Genomic DNA, 21,271 nt, shown 5'->3' with positions numbered 1-21,271 from the left:
AAGTTTTGTGAGCAAATACTGTATGATCTAACTGTATAGAGTTTAATTTCTCTCTGTGAACAATGCAAACTGATTATGATAATTAGAATTAAAAAAATTAATATAGCTGGATTTTAATAAGAATTCAGTTCTGGCCCTAGATGCAAGAATTTAATTTTTTTTAGGTTTTTTTTTTTTTTTTTTTAATTTGGCATAATCTGTAGAAAAGCAAACAAGCAAACCCAGGCAGCAGCTTTCAGCACAGGGCTTGGGAAAACTCAGAGACTATTCTGTCACCTTTTCTAAAAATCAATGCAGTATAATGTTACGTGGTGTCTAGGTCTGCCTTTTGAAACTGAATAATTACACATTTAAAGAAAAAAGAAGTATTTTTTCCTAACATAATGGAAGAAGTAGATCTTGACTCGACATGAAGCCTTTATTTCAAGGCTAAATCTGTAGTATGTGCCAACTAACTGGTAAAAAAGCACCCTCCGTTGATTGGTTTATTTAGCTTTCTTCCAGCAAAATAGCATATTGTGCTGTTGTCCTTCCACTGCATGAGAAGAGCCTAAAATAACAGAAGCTGTTATGACATCTCTCAAAGCCTGCCTTTGTCAAGGTCGCAGTTCTATTTTTGCTGTATTTTGTGCAAACAAAGATAGGTATGGTAGGAAAAAATATTTTATAACTGAGATGCTGAGTCCTCCAAAAGTGTAAAATAAAATAAAAGTGCAACTCCCACCCCTTGTTATGCAAAAACATAACATACATTGCCTGATTGTTAGCCTGGGTCTGTGTGCTGCTCAGCTTGCCATCAGCAGATACAAAGCTCCAGAAGTAACCTGTGGATATTCTTTCTAAACGAGCAACCCAAAATTTCTGAGGAATGCAGGTAAAAGGTGGGAGTTCTGCTTTTAAACCACATACATAATCTTTATATAAGTAGTTCTGCTGGCTCATTCAGTACTATCAAATTTGTATATAGTTATGGTGAAAATGTAGAAATTAACAGCTTTTTCTCAAGTGTATTTGGGGCAACAGAGGGTGGTAAAGATGAGAGTGTGCATTGGAGCCAGAAGTTGATAGAGGTGTAGTATGCTGAGGATTATTAAACTGTGTGGATGCTGGGCTTGCATCTGGGTCTATAAGGTGCTGATTGTTTGAGTGTGGAAGAAGACTGGGAAGCATCTTCTGTGCTTGTTCTGCTCATCTGCATTCCTGGGCATCTGTGTTTGAGCTCCTGCTGTGGGGAGGACACAGTTCTGGATCCTGGGCTGGATGGAGACTTTGCGTGAGCTAGTACTGCCACTGGTGTGGAGCCTTTATGTCCTTCTCTGTTGTAGGTGATGTGGTGGGCAGGGTGGTTGCTGTGTCCTGCTTTTGACTGGGACAGGGTTCATTTTCTTCCTAGTAGCTGGTGCAGTGCTGTTCTTGGAGTTTAGTGTGACAATTGTGTTGATAACACACTGACATTTTGGTTGTAGCTAAGTAGTGCTTACTCTAAGTCAGATGCTTTTTAGTTTCCCATGCTCTGCCAGTGAGGAGGTGCACAAGAAACTGAGGAAGCACGGCCAGGACAGCTGACCTGAGCTGGCCAGAGGGATATTCCATACCATAGAGAGTCATGGTCGGTGTATAAACTGGGGGGAGTTACCTGGAAGGGGACTTATCTGCTCCTCATAAGGAGGTGGTGAGCAATTGTACTGTGCATCACTTTTCTCTTAGGTTCTATTACTCTTTCTTCCCCTCCTTGTAATTTCAATTATTATTATCATCAGTATTAGTATATTTTTTATTATTATATCTAGTTGCACTTATTAAATTGTGCTTAACTCATGAGGTTCACCTCTTCTTTCTGGTTCTCCTTTATCATGTGGGTGGTGGGTGGATGGTGGAGGCAGGAGCAATGCTGGTGTGAATGTTCTGTTGGCTGTGCTGAACTTGTGAGGGCAATAAAAAAGAGGAGTACAGGGATGAGATTGAAGTTTTCTGCATTAGCAGAAATGGTGCTTCAGGAGTCAACTCAATGTTAGCAGTAGAAAGTGTAATAGAAGTGTGTATCAGATTCCATCAGGATGTTTGGAGACTAAAGGAAAGTTCATGTAATGGGAAGGAACTGAACCCTGTATATGGGTACATGTGTGTTTGTGTGTGTATATATATACACATATAGATAGAATGAAGCTTTTTGGTTTTATATATGTACATGCAGGTAAAAATTCCTGATACGTATGTTGCTTAATATTATTTGTCAAAAAGTGACTAGACAAAAAATAATGAATAGGACAATGTATTTCATTTGCTAATAAGAGATTTATTTGCCTTTTTAAAAAAAATAGAATTAGACATGTTCTCTTGATAGACACCTTCTGTAAAGAAGTACATGGAGAGACTGATTACTTAGTATTTTCTATATATTGTAATATTTATATGTACAGTTTAAGGTACTTCATTTATAATATGTTAGAATATACTTTTTAAAAAACATCGAGTAGTTTACTTGATGTATTTCTTTTTAAAGGAAAGATAGAATTTTATGGGTAGAACATATTAAATATTGTTTTTAGTGTTCTGAGAAGTTTAGAATTGTAAGGAATTGAAATGTAATATGGAATACCTGTACAAGAAAAGCCCTTCTATATAATAGGCTATCCAGTATTGTTTGCTTTATTTTTATTTTTTTAAAACTTTAAATCAGGAGTTAAACATATCACTGTGTTCTGCTTTCTGGTGCTCCATTGCTACGGTGTTTCCCAGATATGTCTGAATTTGTTGCAGCTGTTGATAGATAACAGTAAGGTCGTATTGACAAAGATCCTGGGAATTAGACATACTCTAAATGAATGTGTTTGTGCCTTTCTGTTACATAGTACAGTGTTCCTTGCAGGTCAGTTTGTCTAACAGTTACTTGTAATAGTAACAGTGTTGTGACTTGCTTGTAGCTTTTAATGTTCAGTGTGAAATACTTTTGTCTTTCTGGTCACAAAAACATTATTCAGTGAAAAGCAAGTATAGAGTAACATTGACTTTCAAGACCAATTGCTTTTCTACTGGAGGAGACACTTTAGCCTTGGCTAAAACTTGCATTTATGTGCAGCCCGTAATTAGTTTGTAGTTGGGTAAAACTTGATGTGTTTGAGCTCTGCAAAACTTTACTCAATTTTCTGATCTAAGGGGAGTTTTTGGTGAATGAATCATTGAAGAGAGTAAGAAACGTGTAGTTAAGAGTACTTAAGAAAGTTCTCAAAGCATTTTAGGTTAGTTTTGAATTTTTTAAAGTAGAGGTGGATTTATATGAGAGTTAGGATGATCAGCAAGTTGCACTACAAACCTGCAGAAGAAACAACAGGAATGATGTAAGCTGTTGTAAACCTTTTAAGTTTCTTTTAGGGAGAACGTATTGCTGCACTTTGCCTGATTAAATGACATTTCTCATCAACGAGGGATGTGATGTGGCATGACTAACATGCAGAGATGCAATTGGAAGTTGAAAAGCATTGTATGGGTTGCAAGTTCCTGTGTTTTACTCAACAATCAAAAATTTGCAGTCTTCCATCGGTGTGTAATTTGGAGCTGTGGCTGATGTAGCTGGAAGGTAGTTAAGATTCATAGCTGTGTTTGGAGAGTGCAACATAGCAGTAAATTTTACTGCTCTGTTGGAAGACAGCTTTTTTTTAGACTGAAAAATGAAATTTGGAATCTAATCAAGAAGTTTAGGTGTTTTGGTTTTTTTTCCTCCCATTTCTGCACTATGACTTCAGTGTGGATTTAACTGAATGTTGTGAGAAACCCCTACCATGTTGGTCATGATGACTAATATTTATTTCATATAATTGTGGATTACTTTTAATTGAATTTTAAAGGACATCTAGTCCACCCTGCAATGAGAAGGAACATCTTCAACCTAGATCAGGTTGTTCAGGGCCTTATTCAACCTGACCCTGAATGTTTCCAGGGATGGGGCATCTGCCACCTCTCTGGGCGACTTGTGCCAGTGTATTCTTACTACGAACACTTTTGTACCACTTAGTCACCCAGCAGAGTACTGTTTCTGAATTGTTAATGTTAATGAAAACAGAAAACAAACTATTGCTGAAACAGACCCTCTAAAACTATTTTTTTCACCGAAACAGATGTAATTTAATGGTATATGAGGTAATCTGTAATTTCAAAGTTGGATGTTTTAATACATTAAATGGTATATATCTAGCACATTTTTCAGTTAAAGGTTAACCTGCAAGTGTTCTGTGTAGCAACTGTCAGATTGAAGAATAATTTCTAAGACCTTAGATTTCCTTATGTTAAGAAGGTTTTGCGAAATATTTATCTGGAAAAGAAAGGAAAGTCATGTTCCAAGGTCTTCTTGCAGTGTCCCTCACTAGTTCACCTAAATCCAGTCCTGGCTGTGATTTTCAGTTTGTTGTATGAATATTTTCATTCTAACTGGATTTTGGATGCTATATATGGTCTGCTGTAGGGATTGCACATCAGTCTTGTGAACATGAAATAAAGACTGTACAGTTCATACATTAAAATCCTAAAGGATTAGTTAAGTTCCTGGTGGCATTCACTGTCTTTTTGGACTTCAAAGAATATCTGGCAGATTTTGTGAGGTATCAAATCAGTTCTCACTAGTGTGTTGTTGAGAAAATGGTATGTAAAACTAATTTTATCATACATATAACACTTTTATAAGGTGGTTCATATATGTGTTTTTTCTTAGATTTGCTCAGGACCAGCTTAACAGAAGACAAAAGGCATCCTGTTCCTTTTTCACTGAGCTATGTTTTAATATGTGTATTTTAAAATTAATTGCCTTTTCCCGTTCCTTCAAAAACAGCAGCAATAGTATTTGTGGTACTGAATTTTGAATGCATAGAAGTACATGCAATGGAAATTATTTGATATATCATTTTCCAAACTTCTATAGCCATACAGACAAAAATAAACTCTGAACTACAAAAACAACAGATAATTTTTTCTGTATAGGACTTCCAGTTTTTACAGTGGTGCTTAAAATTATAAATTCTAGGCTTTATTTATGTGAATAAATATTTTGGGTAATGACAACACAATTTATATGGTTCTACTACACACTTTTAAAATAAAAAAGTACATGCTTGCATAAAATAAACATTACCAAAAAACCCCTCAGGCAGAATAAAAGTGTAATTACAAATTTCTATTATGTAAAATTCACTAAAAATAATTGGAGATTAAACTCTATTTAAAAGGTACTTTATTCAGTGGAGAAATGTTTATGATTTTTAATTGAATATTTTTCCCCATTTTCTTTCTAGGTATTGCTTTGTTTTCGCTTTAGGATACCTCACTGTGTGCCAAATTACTAGGGTCTATATCTTTGATTATGGACAGTATTCTGCTGATTTTTCTGGGTAAGGAGAAAAATAATCTTTCCTTCTCAGTGATACTGTATCTGTTGTTGCAGGAGGTTTTTTATTGGTTCTCCACCCCCCCCCCCCACCCCCCCCACCCCCAGTTAATTGTGTCGACCTTTAAAACTTTGGAAGAAAGCTGAGCATGTATGTGCAATTGGCACACATGCAAATATGTAAGTAACTGTGCTTTAATCATACAAACTGAGAATTTTTGTTAACAGTTGTGTCTTGTTAGAACCACCAAGGTGTTATCTGTTGCCTCCTGTTCCTGTCTGAATGGCATAAAGGATTTGGTGACTGTGGGAATTTTTTCTCTTTGGGTCTTCCCTTAAAGTCTCTGCTACCATCTTTGACAGCATGATGAACCTTGAATTGTGTCTGGTGTACTTGCTTGCCTGGCACAGTCTAATACTACTTTTTGAGGAAAATCTGAATATTTTATGGAATTTAGCTTTTAGCTTCTTTCTTTTTTGGTTTTATGTTAAATGTTCCAGAAGGAGAAAGCTAAGGAGACAGGTACCTGGATGGTGAGGTAGTCACAGATTCCTTGGAAGCAGGAAGTTTTGTCTCTATGTGCCTTCATTATATATAGTGAACTGTATAGGAGCAAAACAGAATTAAATAGGCAAAATAAAAATAAACCATATTGGTAATTCTTCTTTCTGCTGCAGACCCAGAGATGTGAAGCACAACATTTCTTATAAACAAGTTTGCTACTGTGATAGTGCTTTTGTTGATTTAAAGGACAGTGTGTATTCTAGGGGAAAAAAAGAAATGGGGGAGTATTTGCTAGTCTGCTTAAAATAATGCATTAAATACTTTCCAGGGATACTTTGAGTGGCAGTGGTCTTCGTAGTTTAACATTACCTGTGGTAGAGTTGTACTTGTTAGCTTTGTTACTTCTCAGTCTTTATTGGGAACAGGCATATAGTCCAGGAAATTAACTTGTAGGCTGAAGCCAAAAGCTCTTATGGTTGAGTTCATCTTTTCTGTCATCTTTATCTTCTTACCTTCCGAAACATCTTTCTACATTTGTCTTACATCCAAGCGTCTGCCTTCAAGCCAGATATCCAAGTTCCAGTTATAGTCAGCAGAGATGTGATCGATGTGGACAGTAAAGCCTGGAGGGCATTTCAGCTGACCCAGCACTAAGTATCTACCTGAGTGTGAACTGGGTCATTTGTCAGATGCCCCTGACTCTATTGACTACATCTGCACTGGCTATAATGAGAGCTTGCAACAGAGTCATATGCATAAAGACACTAGATTTACTGATGTTGAATTTAATTTCACCTTTAGTAGTGAAACTGTAATCCAGATGCTGTCCCTTCCACTTCACTGTAGGGCCAAAGTGTACAACCTTGGCAGTGATCTAAGCTCTGAGCTGACTCTGGAAGCAGTGTAATTGCACTTTGTTGTTCTTGTTCTCAACATAATTAGTAGAGCTTGAGCACGCCATCGCTCAAATGTGACTGTACTGCTTTCAGATAGCAGCTGGCTTTGTGGCTCTGATGGTTTAGTGGTAGCTCAGAGATTTCTGCTAGGTCTAAACATGTCCAAAGATTCCCACATCCCATCCCTGGAGATGTTCAAAGCCAGGTTGCATGGGGCTCTGAACAACCTGATCTAATTGAAGGTGTCCCTGCCCAGGGCAGGGATGATGGGGCTAGATGATCTTCAAGGTCCCTTCCAACCCAAACTATTCCATGATTTATGAGCTCTGTGCTCTGGACGGAACTGTTCTGAAGCCTAGATCCAATTCTGATTGTATGTTTGAGATGGCAGATTTAAACCACCCTTTCATGCACCAACTTGGGAGCTTGATGTATGCATATCACATTAAATCTCTGGCATACACTGCATATGCTCCTTTGACACGAGACAGAGATTACTTCCAAAACAGGGAGAGAAAGAAAACTTTCTCTGGTTCTGGGAAAGGAAAAAGTAAGATCAAGAAAGTAACTAAAGTTGCATAACCAGCTATTGAACTCCAGCATGAGCAAGTTCTTCTAAAGATGTTGGCATGGGTTCATATAGTGGTTAGCCCCAAAAGAGCTTTGAATGTGTGTTTACCTAGATATTTCTCCTGGCATGCAGTGCCTGTCTGGGGTGCCCAAGCTGAGAAAATCTGCTCAAAATTTGAAGGAAGGTCTCAGTTGCACTGACAGTGGAGAAAGCTGAGGGCACCTCATGCTGGAGATGCAATTGCTTGTGGAGAGCTGTGTGGTCCTGCCTGCAGTACTAACAGATCCCAGCTGCCTCCTTTGCCTTTCTGCCAGCACCTAAAAGGGATTGTTAAAATCCTACTTCACAGCCTCACTGTGCCAGGAAGGACTCTTCCTCTTTTAGTCTCTAGATTGTTGCTCCTCAGCCAAATATTTGATGATACTGGAATAGCCACTTCAGGAGGGAAGAAAAAAAAAAAAAAATCAACAAAATGAGAATACCAGGGTCTGCTATGATAACAATGACAGATTTATCATCTGGAATGAATGCAAGGGCTGACTGAGATCCTCCTGGACTTCATCCTTCCACCAGGCAGGACCCATGCTGTCACATGTCTGCCTACAGAAAGAAAACCCATTATATTTAGAGTCAGTTGGGGATTTCTGCCAGCACCAGGCAGGTCTACAGCTTAAATGCTAGAAAGAGGTATGAGGGATTTACCAGAGTATCTGTTCCTGTTTAGTCTTCTTCCTTTATGACCCTTGCATGTCACTCTAGTCTTGATACCAGGATTTTGGGGTACAGTACAGTAGAAATTTTTTGGTACAGTAGAAATTTTTTTCCCCCAATTACATTTTGAGGACTGGAAATAATTGTGTGCTTTGAAACCAATTTTAACCATTACGTAAAAAAAAAAAATTATCAGTTTGATGGACTGAACCATATGGCAAAAATACTGGTGTAGCCCTGTTAATGAAGGAGGACCTGGTGGCTTTTGGATTTGTAGTTCTGTGCCAACTTAATGTGTTATAAAAATGCCAAGTGCACTCAAGACATGAGTTGCCCATTGTACAGTATGATTATTTTATTGTGGGAGGCTTTTGTTTGTTTTTGGGGGTTTTTTTGTTGTTTGTTTTTTTTGTTTGTTTGTTTGTTTTTGGTTGTTGTTATTTTTTTGGCTTGGGTTTTTTTTTGTCTCCAGCTTAGATACTTCTAGGTAAATACAGTTCCTGATATGTTTTTTGAGATCTGATTTCAAAGTTAAATTTCTAAATTCTAGTAGTTTACTTTTTGCATTCCCTATCCCTTCCCTACCCCAGGGAGGGGGTTTGTGATATTGAGATTCACATCAGGCAAAAGCTTTTAGATACTAGGAAAATGGTATAATTTCTCAGTACAAAACTGATTTGGCTAGCCAGGGCAGAATATTTCTTGGACAGTTTAAGATTCACTCAAGTGTACCAAATTCAGAACAAAGTGAGCTCTGTTGGAGCCAGCATACTTATGCTGGGTTTTTGTTTTGCCAGATATGTTTACTTGAAGCAAAAAATAATTCTCAATGGAAAAAGCAAACATAGGATCAGGTGTTAGTAGAAACCATGGAAGTGGTCTGCATAGCTAAATAACTTACTTTAATATTCAACTTTGCTGTAGTTTTCTTGTCCTTTGTTTACTGCTACTGAAACTTAAAATGAATATAAATTGATCTTACTGTCCTTTTTTATTTACTCTTCTCACTGTAAAAAAAAAACCAAAACAACTATGTTAGTAGAAAATACATGTGAAACATTTTGGCTATATTTGTACAACCTAATGCAGCAATAAAAGACAGGTGTTATCAAATACTACATTTAAGGCTTTAATTCTTCTCATTGCATTGAAAACTGTAGTGGTTTGAGCTAAAAAACTAATCACCTTGTCCTTGCATTGAAGATCTTCCAGCTTGGAGTAGTTAACCGGGACTCCCAATATAAACTTCCCCTGGTATTTATATGTGAAAGAAAATCCTGAATTTGTATCTAAATTATTCTTTCTTCCTTTTTTTTTGTAACAGTCCGATGATGATAATTACACAGAAGATCACTAGTTTGGCATTTGAGATTCATGATGGTAAGATTTTTCACTGTGTTTAATTTTCCATACAAAATAAATTTAAGGAAAGTTCATGATGATTCAGTGAATTACTTTAGACCAGTTTTGTTATTTCAAGGCAAAATAAATTTTTGTGTCTCAATTGTTTCTTTTGATGCTTACTAATGAAAGTACTGATAAATGTTGCTTGGACTCTACAGAAGCTCTAAAAATGCTGACGCTGTACAGAAGATATGACTTTTCAGAAGACCAGTGACACTGCTAGAGTCAGTGTCTAAAGACCACTGATACTGTTTTGGGCTAGGGTATTGACTGTGAGAGTTAACTAAAGAACTTCCTGATTCAGATATCTCTGTTGCTGATGGGTGGATAGAAAAAGCACATGTAATTTCAGTTGTGGAACTCCTTTAGTTTTAAAATGTTAATTCTTGAGTACTGCCCTAGTTTGTGCCATGTACGCTGATTTTTATAAAACCTTTGAGGGTTTCACTTTGTTTAGTATCATAATTACACTCACTGCTAACATATTGCTGTGAACAGGGAGATTGTCTAATTATGTTTGTCTTCTCTCCTGTCAGATGTATCCATCAGATAAGGGGGCCCTAGTTGTGACAAAGAATCCTAATGTTGGCTTTTGTGGGTAGGGGTGGCTAGGTTTTTAGTTACCTTTAAATTCAAAGGAGTAATTTTCATTTTGAAGTTTGAAAATGTCATCTAATAAACCTGTCCAGTTGAAGATTTGGGAGTGTAGCTCCAGACACCCGAATCAGGACACCTGCTGTTCTGAAATTGTTTATTAACCTTGTGCATGAAGTTCAATGTGCTTTTGTCTCATATGCATCCTAGCTTTGGTGCTGTTGATGTTTCATATTTTTTCCCATTCTTGTTAAGTGGTATTGTCTAGAGAAGCCTGTAGGCAACAACATTCAGAATATCAAAAGTTGGGAAAAGACCTTTTTAAAGTATTTTTGCATGAATGAAAATAAATAATGCTAGGCATATCTAGTTGGTTAAAGATGTTGATGTTTAACTTCCAGAGAAAATACATTCAGAAGCAGTAATCTTGCAAGCTATAATCAACTGAAGTACGGAGTACACAACAGTGTAGTTGTGTAAACAGTAGTGTAGTGGAAACAGGTTATTATAAGGAAGTAATAGTTCTAGTATCAAGCAGGAATGCTTCTTCTTACTATTATTTTGCTAGGGGAAAGAGCTATTCTGAATTTGCTGACATCATGCACAAGTAGTGGAGTGGTGGTATGGAACAAGCATGTGAGTGTTCCTGGCAATCTTGAAACAAATGTTTCATTTAGTCAGCGCTATTGTTAACTTTCTTCATGAACTAGACTAGATTTTTCAGATAATTTGTATTTTCTTTCGTATTTCTGTATAGATTCCACTGAATTTTCAGTATCAGTCTTGAAATTTTGTTCCTTGTTGACCTCAGAAGTCTTTGTCAGCCAGTGTGGAGTAGCTAACAGTATATTGGAAAGATTTCTCTCTGGTTGTGTCTGCAGTTCAGCAGAATCTTTGAGCTGGATGTCGCAGTTGCAGTGTGAACATGACTTTCAAAAGTTGATGTGACCAGTGTGAATTCAGGAGCAACTGATAGTCTGGTGTCAGGAGATGCTAAGAAAAGAAATACAGGGAAGACTAAGATTCCATTAAAGCAAAGTTTTTTAACCTTAGCCTAAAAGGGATCCTTCATGAAAAGTTAATGAAAACAAGCCCTGCTCTCAGTGAGCTTTTGTTCACTGTACAAAGGTCCATGCTTCCACTGGAAATTACTTAGAGATATACTGATGGGAGAGGAGATAATGTTGAAAATCATTCTACTAAGTGATTAATGGCACACTGAGCCTCTAGTCACATCAGCTTGGCTATATTAATCACCAATTACTTTATTTTCCTCCCTCATTTTTTACCAGTACATCCAAGGAGAGTAATGAAAATAAACAGCTGAAAAAAAAGTGTTGGTGTGTTGGAAGTTCCTGGTAAACGTCAAGATTCCGGTTGTAGCTAGGTTGGTTTTGTGGTAAAGGCCAGTCTTCTGGACTTGATCTTTCCGTGGCAGCCAGTTTGTTGTGTTCAGCTGGTTTCATTTGAAGGTCCTGGAGTGAACTGAATGTAACCAGAGAGGGCACTCACTCATGCTGCATATTCAAGTATCTGTCTAGCTAAGTGGATATGCTTGATTCCAAGTTGAAAGCTAGTGTGGAATCCCATAAACAATAACAGCTACCCCTGTAACAGTTACACTCCTGTGCTCTCATTGTAAGGGATTTTTTTCTTTTAAGCAGGGAAATTAAATGCAAGTTTGCATAGGATTTGGACTTGATGATCCTTGTGGGTCCCTTCCAACTCAGCCTATTCTGTGATTCTGTACTTTAAGCTTGCTGTATAATACAGACTTTTCAGAAGTTTGCATGGATCACAAACTTACACCTGAAGAGATTTGAAGTACGCCTTTCATGTATTCTGATTTACATTCTGAACTTTGGTCTTTGATAGTTCTTACCTTCCAGTTCCTTGTTACTCAAATGAGCAATGCCAAAAATGAGTAGTCAGTGTGTTAACATTTGCTTTGTATTTTTTGCTGACTATCCCTGGCATCTCACGTGTATTCTAAAGGCAGAAATATTTTTACGTATTTGGAAACTGCTGGTGTCCATATTAATTCTTTGTGGCAAGATTTGTTGGGTTGACCCTGAGTTGATGGACAGTCTTTAAGACCAATTACACTTCTCACAATTTACATATTTAAACCGCACAGAAAGGCGGGATTTCCCCTTTGGTCGGAGCTCGCCTGCTGGAAGGTGGGGGGGCTCCGAGCCTCCCAGCCCCGCCGGGCCGGGCCGGGGCCACTGCCCCTTTCCCCCTTTCCCAGCACCACGGTACAGACCCTGGGTCGCTGCAGGGGGACTGTCCCAGAGCCGCAGGCAGCTAAAACCAGCCATGGACTGCTCACAGCTGGACCCATCCAGCGCGGCTTCTGGGGACAGGCGGGTCCCTCTCCTCTCCATGCGGAGCCGGCGGAGTCAACGGGAGCCGGCAGAGCCTCCTGTCTGCAGCCAGCACACTTCGTGCTGAACTGAAGAGGACACCACACAGCCAGCAGCACAGAGGGAGCGAGGCTTTCCCCACCGTAAAGCCCGAACAAGAACACCCTTCAACATGGCGGCTTCAGAGTCAGGGAGAAAGAGAAGTGAGTCACGTGGGACGGAGCTGGAAATGGCGACGGGAGAAAAGAGGGCGGTGCCGCGATTCTCGCGCCGCAGCTTAAAAGAAACCTTCTTGCATGCCGTGGTAAGAAACTGTAATACCACAAACTGTTTGTCTCTTTAATCCATTTGAAGAACATGGGGGGATGGAGTATCCTCGTGTGCCTATGAAGTTTGTGAAGAGTGCCTATGCCAGGCTATATAGAAGTAGTGAGAGGCTGTTAGAGACTTGTGGCGAAGAAAAGCCTCTGTGTGCAGGCCAAAATAACTTACCCTTAAAAAGATGAATAACCCCATGTGATGGCCCATGTTTTGTAGTGTGAAAGAACTATGAAATTCTTCATGGGAGAGATGTTCTACACACAGCAGATTGTTTGTTTCCGGGCGGATCTGCTGTTAGTGGCAGTTTGGGAACCACGTGCAACTGAAGGAAAACCCTTTTTTCCTTAAGCATAAGAGAGAGACTTTTCAAGAACTGCAACACTGACTAACATCCCATGTTCTGTTATCCCTTATGTGAGCTGGGTAAAAGGAGAGAAGTGCTGGAAGGCGGGGGCGGGGGGGGGTGGAATTTACTTTAATTTTGTTTTGTTGTTTTCTCTTTACTTTTAATTCTGTTAGTAATAAAGCTCTTTCATTGTACTGCAACTGTTTAAGGTTTGTGCCTGCTTTGCTTTTCTCCTAATTCTTATCTCACAGAAGGAAAATAAGTAAGTAATGAATATTTTGAATCAAAACCACTACATTTAATTGGTGTTTCTGCCCGGTTTCGAACTCAACCCGCTACACAAGATTTAGATTTATTTATGCAATACTTCAAGCTAATGACAGAGTTAAGGGAGAAAAAGGATTGTATTTTTTATTAGAACAAAGAATTTGCAGCTGTTTGACAAAAAACATTGCTTTCTAATATTTCTGTTAATTATATCAGTGAAACTGCTGTGTGGTGCCGTTTTGGGGGTTTTTGGTTAACTTGCTGGTTTCTTATTATGCTTAGGAGTTCCTTTTAATGCTTTTTCTCCAATTACCTCTTAATTTTATTTTTTTAATTTTTAATGTGCTCTCTCTTATGATAGCGATAGCATGGTGATTATTGTTTCAGTATCAGTTACCAAATTATTTTTTTATAGTACGTGTCCTTAGTGGTTAAAGGAATTATATTGTATTTTTCCCCTTCTAAGTCTTGAAGTATAGTTTTGTGCCTGCATTTTGCTTGTCTGGCTCTCTGGATATTAAAACTTATAAATTTTCTTGCTTTTTTTGTAGGTTTTTTCCAATTTTACTCTGTGGGTATTCGTAGCTATTTGCCTTTGTTGCTGCCAGTGTAACAACTAAAGTAGTAGTAGTAACAACTAAAACTGTTATTGTCTGTCTGTCTGTCTTTGGATCTTAAAATGTTTTAATAACAACATGCATTTGGGCTCAGCTGGTGATTCATTTCAGAACCACAAAATTTACTGTAATTGCAACCGAGCCTGCAATAGGATCTGTATTTATTATTAATATATAATCCTATGTCTAAGCATTATTAGTTACTGATTAGCTGGATTTCCATACAAATAAAAAAGTGGATAAGTTTAACCACAAAGCTGGGGTGATGCCATGATACAGTGTTTGTAAACACTGTTGTAGTGAAACCACAGAAGCAGTCATAATATCCCATAATAAAGCCTATGTGGCAGGACAGTGCTGTGTGCCTAAGGGTGTTGGGTTTGTTACCATTAGGATATGGGCTCCAGAGAAGTAGTGTAAAGATAGAACTTCCTCATGATCTAGACCACTTGGGAAAAATTTTGTTACTGATGATTTACAAAATTCTTTTACCAAGGAAGGAACATAGGAGGTATTCCCTCCTTTACAGATGAGAAAATGGAGTTATAGTTGCTGAGTGACTAAATTGTGTCACCTCTGTAATAGATGTTCAATGAAACCCATTTTCTCTAATCTCTGCTGTGTGATTTGGTAGTAACTAAGAGCTGCAGTTGTTGCGGTAGTCTTCTGCTTTAGGACAGGAGAAAGCAATTCTAATAATCACCGAAGGAATGTTACAAAACCTCATGAGTTCCCTAGCAGCAGTGTGCTGCTAAAGTGGGAATTCTTCATCTCCAGTGTGTAGTAGGTAGGGAACAGCTGTGGTTTGCGAGGCTTCTGTTCCCATGGGCCTGGGAAATATTGAATGTGTATATATTAATTCATCTCATATTGAATAAGCATCAATGCAAGAGCACCTCTTCCATGTATATTTTCTATGATTTAAAAAACCTTAATGATAGCTTCCTGAAAGCTTTCAAGATTATGACAGAGATCCAGTGGTTTCCTTGTTCTTGCATGCTGTGCAAAGATGATAAATGGGCCTTCAAGGCACTGAAAAGGCATTTAAAAAAACCCAAACAAACAACCAAACAAAAACCAAAACAGGGAAAGCCACTAACCTGACCTCAAGGAATCTGCTGGCTGGAGAGAAACTTTAGTGAGAAAGGAAAATGGAAAGTTAATGGAGGCTTACTTGAATGCAATATGTTTGAGACAGCAAGTGTGTTGCTCACAAAGTTATTTGGGCCTTAAATGACTTAATATGTATGTGTGTATATAACTAAAACCTGTTTTAAATAGACCAGTTCTTTCCTCCTACCTCTCCAAAACCACAGATCATATTTCAATGGTTAGATTCTTCTGTTTCAGGTTTGAGGTTTTTTTCCCTCCTTTTTCATACCACACACAATGATGCGCAGTATTTCATTTGACTAATTACCTTTATTTAGTGGCTAATCTGGCTTTATGCAAGTTCATTTGGACGCACTGAGTGATCGCTTCCTCTTTCTGACTTAAGGATAAAATACTTGTATGGAATATAATGGCAAAGGAGGCTCCTGCTCTAGTCAGTTTGCATTGTATAGGCTAGGAGAGACTGAAGGCTCTGTATGGGACACTTCCCTGCACTAGCCATGTGGTGGGATCTACATCCATCTATTAGAGTCTTTGTGTTAAATTTCTGTTTGTGTTAAATTCAGAGATTCACTACCTGAGAACTGTAATATTATGACCTTAAAGGTTACAGAATCTTTCAAAATGCTCCTTCCACATTTTTTATTCAGTACCTTTATCAGATTAAAAGTCTTTGCTACAGAACCAAGGAGAAGATGTGAAAATGTAATGATGAGGAAGAGAAGGTGCTGCATGAAGTTAGAGGGTGCTAATTTGTTCTTCAGTTTCTTGCCTTGAATGGGTATGAATGGGGATGATTTTCCACTGTGAAGGATTAGGACCGAGGGAGACATTTTTCCAGGTCATATTGAAAGAGAGGAGATGGGAAGTTGGTAACCCCTCTGTATTCTCAGCTTTGTTGAAGACTAAAGTGTAGTTTTGAAGTCGTGTGTGTAGATCATGGTCACACTAAGACAACAGTGTTATCTTCTTGGTAGATAACAAGTGTTTCCATGAGTCACAGAATTAAATTAGCTTTTACTTCCCCTCAGCCCCTCAATCTTTTTTTGTCATAAGGCTGACTGATTTTGATATCTAAAGAAAATTGGCTCCAGTTGAAACCTTATGCTTGGATCAAGTATAAGGGCTCCCCTCTATGGATTTACTGGTATCAAGGAGTGGGGTTGAAGGCAACTGTTCTGTGAGAGGAGGAGGATTTTCTATACAAACAAGTATTTTCATAAAGCACGTTGGGATTTCATATTTATATTACACTACTCTATTATCAAACTTGGTTAGAAATTGGCTGTTGGGTTTAAGCACTGCTGTGGAGGAAGATAATTGATGTGTGATCCCATAAATTTGATTTCCTTTAGGAAGCTATGTGCATAAAAATAAAGTTTTTAGTACTTGCAATGGCAAAGAAAAAATGCAAATATGAACAGCAGGAAATGGCTGCATGTGGGAATGTCTGAGCCAGTAGAGAAGGCTGCAGGAGGAGCTGAAGTGGTCATTCTGGCAGGCAGTGCTGGCTGGTACTAGCCAGGGCTGTCTGAAGGAGGGATCTCTACTTTTTTTGTTCCCCTGAATTAGTGTATTTCATAATAAATGAAAGTGTTGAAAGTCTTATTTTTTACTTTTCTCTCTTGTGGGAGTACAGATTTTGAAGACTATTTTTCAGGGATAGGTCACCAGCATTTCAGAAATACCCACATACGGCAAGAAGGTAAACTCAGTCTTGCTGCTGAACTTAGACTTGGACTGCCCCCTTCTGCTAGCAGGGTTTAGAGCTTCTTGTTAGCGCTCAGGGAAAAGACTGTAGCACCTTTACTGCCGTGCCTGCTTCACTGGACCTTAGTCACAACCTTTGCTTGCTGTTCTTGAGGTCTGCCATAAGTTTTGAATTGCTGAAATCTCTCTTGGAATGTGTTCATTTTATGCATCAAAACTGTAATGACTGATGCAATGTTTGGGGCTTGTCCAGTTTCTGGAATTGGAAATAAAGGTTTTTAAAACCTGCAGACCGTAAAGTCTTGACCAATGTAGGAGAATTGGTTTTTTAACACTTTCTACAGGTTGTCTTAATGCTTTCCTGAAATCCATGTGATTTCAGGTTTAGGCACTGCTGGTTAAAACTGAAGATACGAGAGTTTGTAATTTTGTCAGTAAGAATTGTTTGATCCAGCTCCAGCAAAAATGTTATGTGACATAATAGCTCTGAAATTGCTTGAGGCATTGAGAAATTACATTGCAGCATGAGGCTTTCTCTGCTGAGTAAAGAAGCTAATTAATGTAGGGGAGGTTAGCTGTTCTTTATTTTTTCTTTTTCCTGTCCTCTTCCCTAGGAATGTTTCGGAAAAATGAAGACTTGACTCCATCACAGAGGTGTTTGGCTGTAAGGTAGGCTTTCAGACATTCTGCTTTGGGGATGTTTTGTGTGCTTTATTAATGTTCTGGGCAATTTCTACAGCTCACATTCAAAACAGAGTGTACAAGAAACAGATCCATGCTTTTGTATATTTGTAGTTAGATTTGTATATCTGTTCTGAAAAATATCACTAGGAGTAGATTTTATAGTTATTTAGAAAAAACATTCTATGTGGTTTATGCAAATGAATGCCATATCAGATAGGAGACTAGTAAACAGTACACATGTGAAGTAGCTGGTGAAGGAACATTGTTAAATTCTGTTTTTCAGTATTTAACTTACTTTTTCTCCTTTTTTATTCAGGACACTTGAAAAAAGTGTGTTTTCTTGGGCAAGCGAGGGTTGAGACATTTGCTTTAATTGAAATTATTGCCAGTTAACACAAACCTTTGTTTATTGATTCAATTTTTGAGGGAAAAATAGAGAACTTAATACAGTTGAACAAACACTTAGGAAAACAGCCTTCCCTTTCCTTCCTTAGGCTCAGCTTCAGTCAAACACCTCTACTGAACAAGGAGAGAGTCATTAGAGTTCAGGAGGTCTGTCTGAAAATGCTCAGTATGGATTGGGAAGAAGTGCTGTGTGTAGAATGTTTCAAGCTGTGATTGCAAAGACAGACAAACTGCTCTTGTCCGTGTGCTTTTTACTGCAGTTAGAGTAAGCGATAACATGGAGTATGACTTTTCCTACTGTGGAAATCCTGAAGAGCTACACAACCCATCTCACGAATTGCTTGTCTTTGAATTACAGACGCATGCCAAGTCTACTGGAGTATTTAAGTTACAACTGTAATTTCATGGGTATCCTGGCAGGCCCGTTATGCTCTTACAAAGACTATATTACTTTCATTGAAGGCAGATCATACCAGCTGCAACAGTCTGAAGCAAATGGGAAGGAAGATACAAAATATGAACAAACGGATCCTTCCCCAAATGTAAGATGTATGACTCTTGCCGTGCTGATGCTTATGTAATCATTGCATGGAAAGCTTGGTTTGCACTCTTCATTTACAGGCATAACTGCTGAGCTGTATCTGGAGTTCATTCATCAACAGAATGGTTACCTGTTCAAAACGTTATATGCTTATTTTTTAAAGGCAGGTTTTCTTCATGGTTTCCAGTCTGGCTCTTGTGGATAAAAGCAGATTAATTTGGAGCTTCCTAACAAGTTTATATGGTAAAAAGCCTTCTTTAAATTAAAACAGTTCATGCGTGTTCACTTCTAAGCATATACTGTGTATAAAAACCCAGTCATATGTAACAAATGGAAAAAGTCATGCACGTAGTTTCATTTTTCATGCTTGCAGTCATGTAGAGAGGTATTAAAGACGGATTTTGATCTGAAGGTGTAGTAAGATGAACTAGCCATAACACTATGAATAGTACTCCAAGCCACATAATACTTGTTTTTCCTTTGGTCTGTTATTGGAGAAGAAACCAAATACGTAGAGAAGATAGTCCAGTTCATCATGCCTTACAGGAGAGATTGTATGACCGGAATTTAAATCAAAAGCTCATAAAACTTGTTACTTTTAAAATTTAGTCCAATTAGTTTAATGCTCAGAGTACTGATTATTATTTTTTCACTCTTTTCATATTGTCTTAAATAGTAATGTATTGGGCATTTAAATTTGCATGTGCCTAAGATAATTCTTACCTCACATAAGAGGCAGAATTATCATGGGGTCAACTGGAACACTTCACATGGATGGCTTTTGCTAATTCCAGCACCTGTTGCCCATGTTTTGCTCATGTTGTGACACCAGCTGTTGGTGGAACAGATGAAGGTGTTCCCACATTAGCTGTTTGTTGTGTCCTACCATGTAGAGGTTATGGCCCCACAGCTGGGCCAACAGGGAGTGCTTCCTAATCAGTTGGGGCATCTCCAACCACTTCCATGCTTGCAAAGCAGGTGAGGACTCTTTGCATGTTCCGTTCTACCCATCTTGTGTGGTTGTAGTAACTTGCACAACAGGAATGCAAACTAGTGTCTGGAGGATGAACACTTCAAGCTGCTCCACAAGTAGACAGAGCATGTAAGCTCACACAAGTGAGCTGTGGAGCAAGTTAGGAAGGATGAAAGACACAGGGAGAATTCCTTGTGTAGATTGGCATCACATGGCCCATGCTCTGCTTTGATGTGTTGTACTGACAAAGTTGCAGACACTTTCGTTTATAAACATTGTTTTGGCCCAGGAAAGTCTTGTGTACTAAAATCCTATTTCTGCAGAAAAGTGTTAGGTAGTAAAATTATTGCAAATGAGTGGAGGTAAACCAAATCTGCCCATATCAGTACTGCAGGACACACATCTCCTGATTGCCCTGATAGGACTTCCTGGCTTTTTACCACATAATCTTGCTAGTACTCTGGACAAGGTCAATAGAAATAAATGTAAACCTATGATGGCTGCTTCTTTCAGGTAAGTGGTTTTCTTCAAAATTAATTGCTCTTAAGATGCTTGAAACTTTTGTGATTTATGCTGCATTAGCTTTTGACATAAAAACAATGAGAAGCTGTTTATGCTCCTGATACTTCATCTCCCAACTGGTGTTAGAGAAATCTGGCTGCATTTTATAACACCAGTGAGTATTGTGTGCTTTTGGAGAAAGATGAATGATACAATTTCACTGCATTTGCTGCATCAATTAAAATATTGTCTTGTTCTAGAAGAATGTTTAAATACCATTAACTTTATATGAATACTTTAAATTTTTTATTATTTCAAGAAGAATAAATTTTTAGGTAACTCAAAAAAAATTGAATTGTAGTGGGGATCAGCAAATGTTAATGTCATAAATAAAATAATCCTTGAGCTGAGTTACAGTAAGTTTCATTTCTTGTTAAATATAATTACATAGCCAAAGTAGTTCATGCCAGCCTCCTCCTCTCTACTGTGTGTTGACTGCATGATGTTAACTTGGTTTAGTACTTTTGCTGTGTTCATTGCATGTTAAATGAATCGAGTCACCATATTAAAACTTACTTCTTATATCCCTCCTATTGTGCCTTTTTGCAAGCTATCATTTGTTGGTGCTCAAAGTGGTGTCAACTCTCAGAAATTAATATCTGTCTTTGTAAGTTTCTTTTTATTATGGCTACCCTTAAAATACAAGATTCCTGTCAGCAGATACCTGCTTTCTTGCTTATTATGCAGAATCTTCCTACAGGTTATAATGTTCTTGCTTAATTCTCTATAATTTTTATCTGAGGTACCAGCCTCCCCAGAATAATGTGCTTTAATACAGTCCAATATTATGTATTATGTACTGATTCTTTATCAACCTAAGAGCAAATTCATTCAAATAAAATTTTTGAAGATTCCTCCCTACTTTTTTAATCTGTTTTTATGTATGATATGTGTTTATGCAGTAATGTATTTCTAAAATTTCTGAGCTCTGTGTTTTACCCTTATTTCTTCAATTAGAAAGCTGTTCCTGAACCCCTTTCTCCAATTAGATATCTAGATTTCAACCTAATTATATTCCCACCTAATTTATGCACATTTAGTTTTGTTCTGGCATTGTCTTCTAGCTTAAGTACCTTTTTCCCTTCCTAGTGTTGATCATATTTGATATTTTTATACAGGTACGCCTAGTTCATCAAAACTAAATGAGCCAGGTCTTTTTACCTTTTTGTTATAAAATAATTTGTATATCCTGCTTCTTCTGAGGTCAAACTTATCCTGCATCTTATGGTCTTTTAATTCCTTAACAGAACAGTTATTTTGCTATGTTGAAAACTTTAGAGAATAAATGAAATTAAACTTCAAGTTACTTCAT

The 21,271-nt window shown here is 37.9% G+C and overlaps 1 protein-coding gene across 4 annotated transcripts in view; it reads left to right on the top strand.

Moving 5' to 3' along the window:
* Positions 1–21,271, top strand: part of MBOAT2 (membrane bound O-acyltransferase domain containing 2) — a 96,011-nt gene that overhangs the window by 54,417 nt on the left and 20,323 nt on the right. For 2 of the 4 annotated variants that reach the window (XM_039568746.1, XM_019282186.3), the window contains exons 4-7: positions 5,283–5,378; positions 9,382–9,437; positions 17,410–17,464; positions 18,243–18,426. In XM_039568746.1, coding sequence (XP_039424680.1) covers positions 5,283–5,378; positions 9,382–9,437; positions 17,410–17,464; positions 18,243–18,426 — 391 coding nt within the window. Of the gene's footprint in view, positions 1–737; positions 882–5,282; positions 5,379–9,381; positions 9,438–17,409; positions 17,465–18,242; positions 18,427–21,271 lie in introns of those variants that run through there. The other 2 variants (XM_019282185.3, XM_019282187.3) reach the window with 2 other exon arrangements.

This window comes from Corvus cornix, chromosome 3 (assembly GCF_000738735.6).
Source record: "Corvus cornix cornix isolate S_Up_H32 chromosome 3, ASM73873v5, whole genome shotgun sequence".
Classification (NCBI taxonomy): Eukaryota; Metazoa; Chordata; class Aves; order Passeriformes; family Corvidae; genus Corvus; species Corvus cornix.
The sequence above is the reverse complement of the archived record's forward strand: the minus strand, read 5'-3'. Positions and strand labels throughout refer to the sequence as shown.